Raw genomic sequence first — 382 nt, forward strand, 5'->3', positions numbered from 1 at the left:
AGGAGCTGTGTGTTGGTCCCAGAGCACTAGACACCTATACTTACCCGTTTTCACAGTTAACCTGGCGAGGTGACCTGCTGGGGGTGTGACGTGAGGCCAGCGCCCAGCGCGGCCCACCTCCTAGAGTCAGGAGGGCGGGGGTGCTGAGCATCTGTCTTGTGTCCCCCAAGTGCCCATTGACCACTCGGACCTGGTGGCGGACCTCCTGAAAGAGCTGTCCAACCACAACGAGCGGGTGGAGGAGCGCAAGGGCGCCCTGCTGGAGCTGCTCAAGATCGCACGCGAGGACAGCCTGGGTGTCTGGGAGGAGCACTTCAAGACTGTCCTGCTACTGCTGCTGGAGACGCTGGGGGACAAGGACGTGAGCGACCCCCCTCCCCCC

The 382-nt window shown here is 63.4% G+C and overlaps 1 protein-coding gene across 6 annotated transcripts in view; it reads left to right on the top strand.

Annotated features, from left to right (window-relative positions):
* The window catches only part of CLASP1 (cytoplasmic linker associated protein 1), a 270,131-nt gene that overhangs the window by 238,369 nt on the left and 31,380 nt on the right, over positions 1-382 (top strand). For all 6 annotated transcript variants that reach the window (XM_024734467.1, XM_024734471.1, XM_024734468.1 and 3 more), the window contains one exon: positions 171-361. In XM_024734467.1, the coding sequence (XP_024590235.1) occupies positions 171-361 (191 nt within the window). The remainder of the gene's footprint in view (positions 1-170; positions 362-382) is intronic.

Source organism: Neophocaena asiaeorientalis, unplaced genomic scaffold, assembly GCF_003031525.2.
Source record: "Neophocaena asiaeorientalis asiaeorientalis breed wild unplaced genomic scaffold, Neophocaena_asiaeorientalis_V1.1 scaffold32, whole genome shotgun sequence".
Taxonomy (NCBI): Eukaryota; Metazoa; Chordata; class Mammalia; order Artiodactyla; family Phocoenidae; genus Neophocaena; species Neophocaena asiaeorientalis.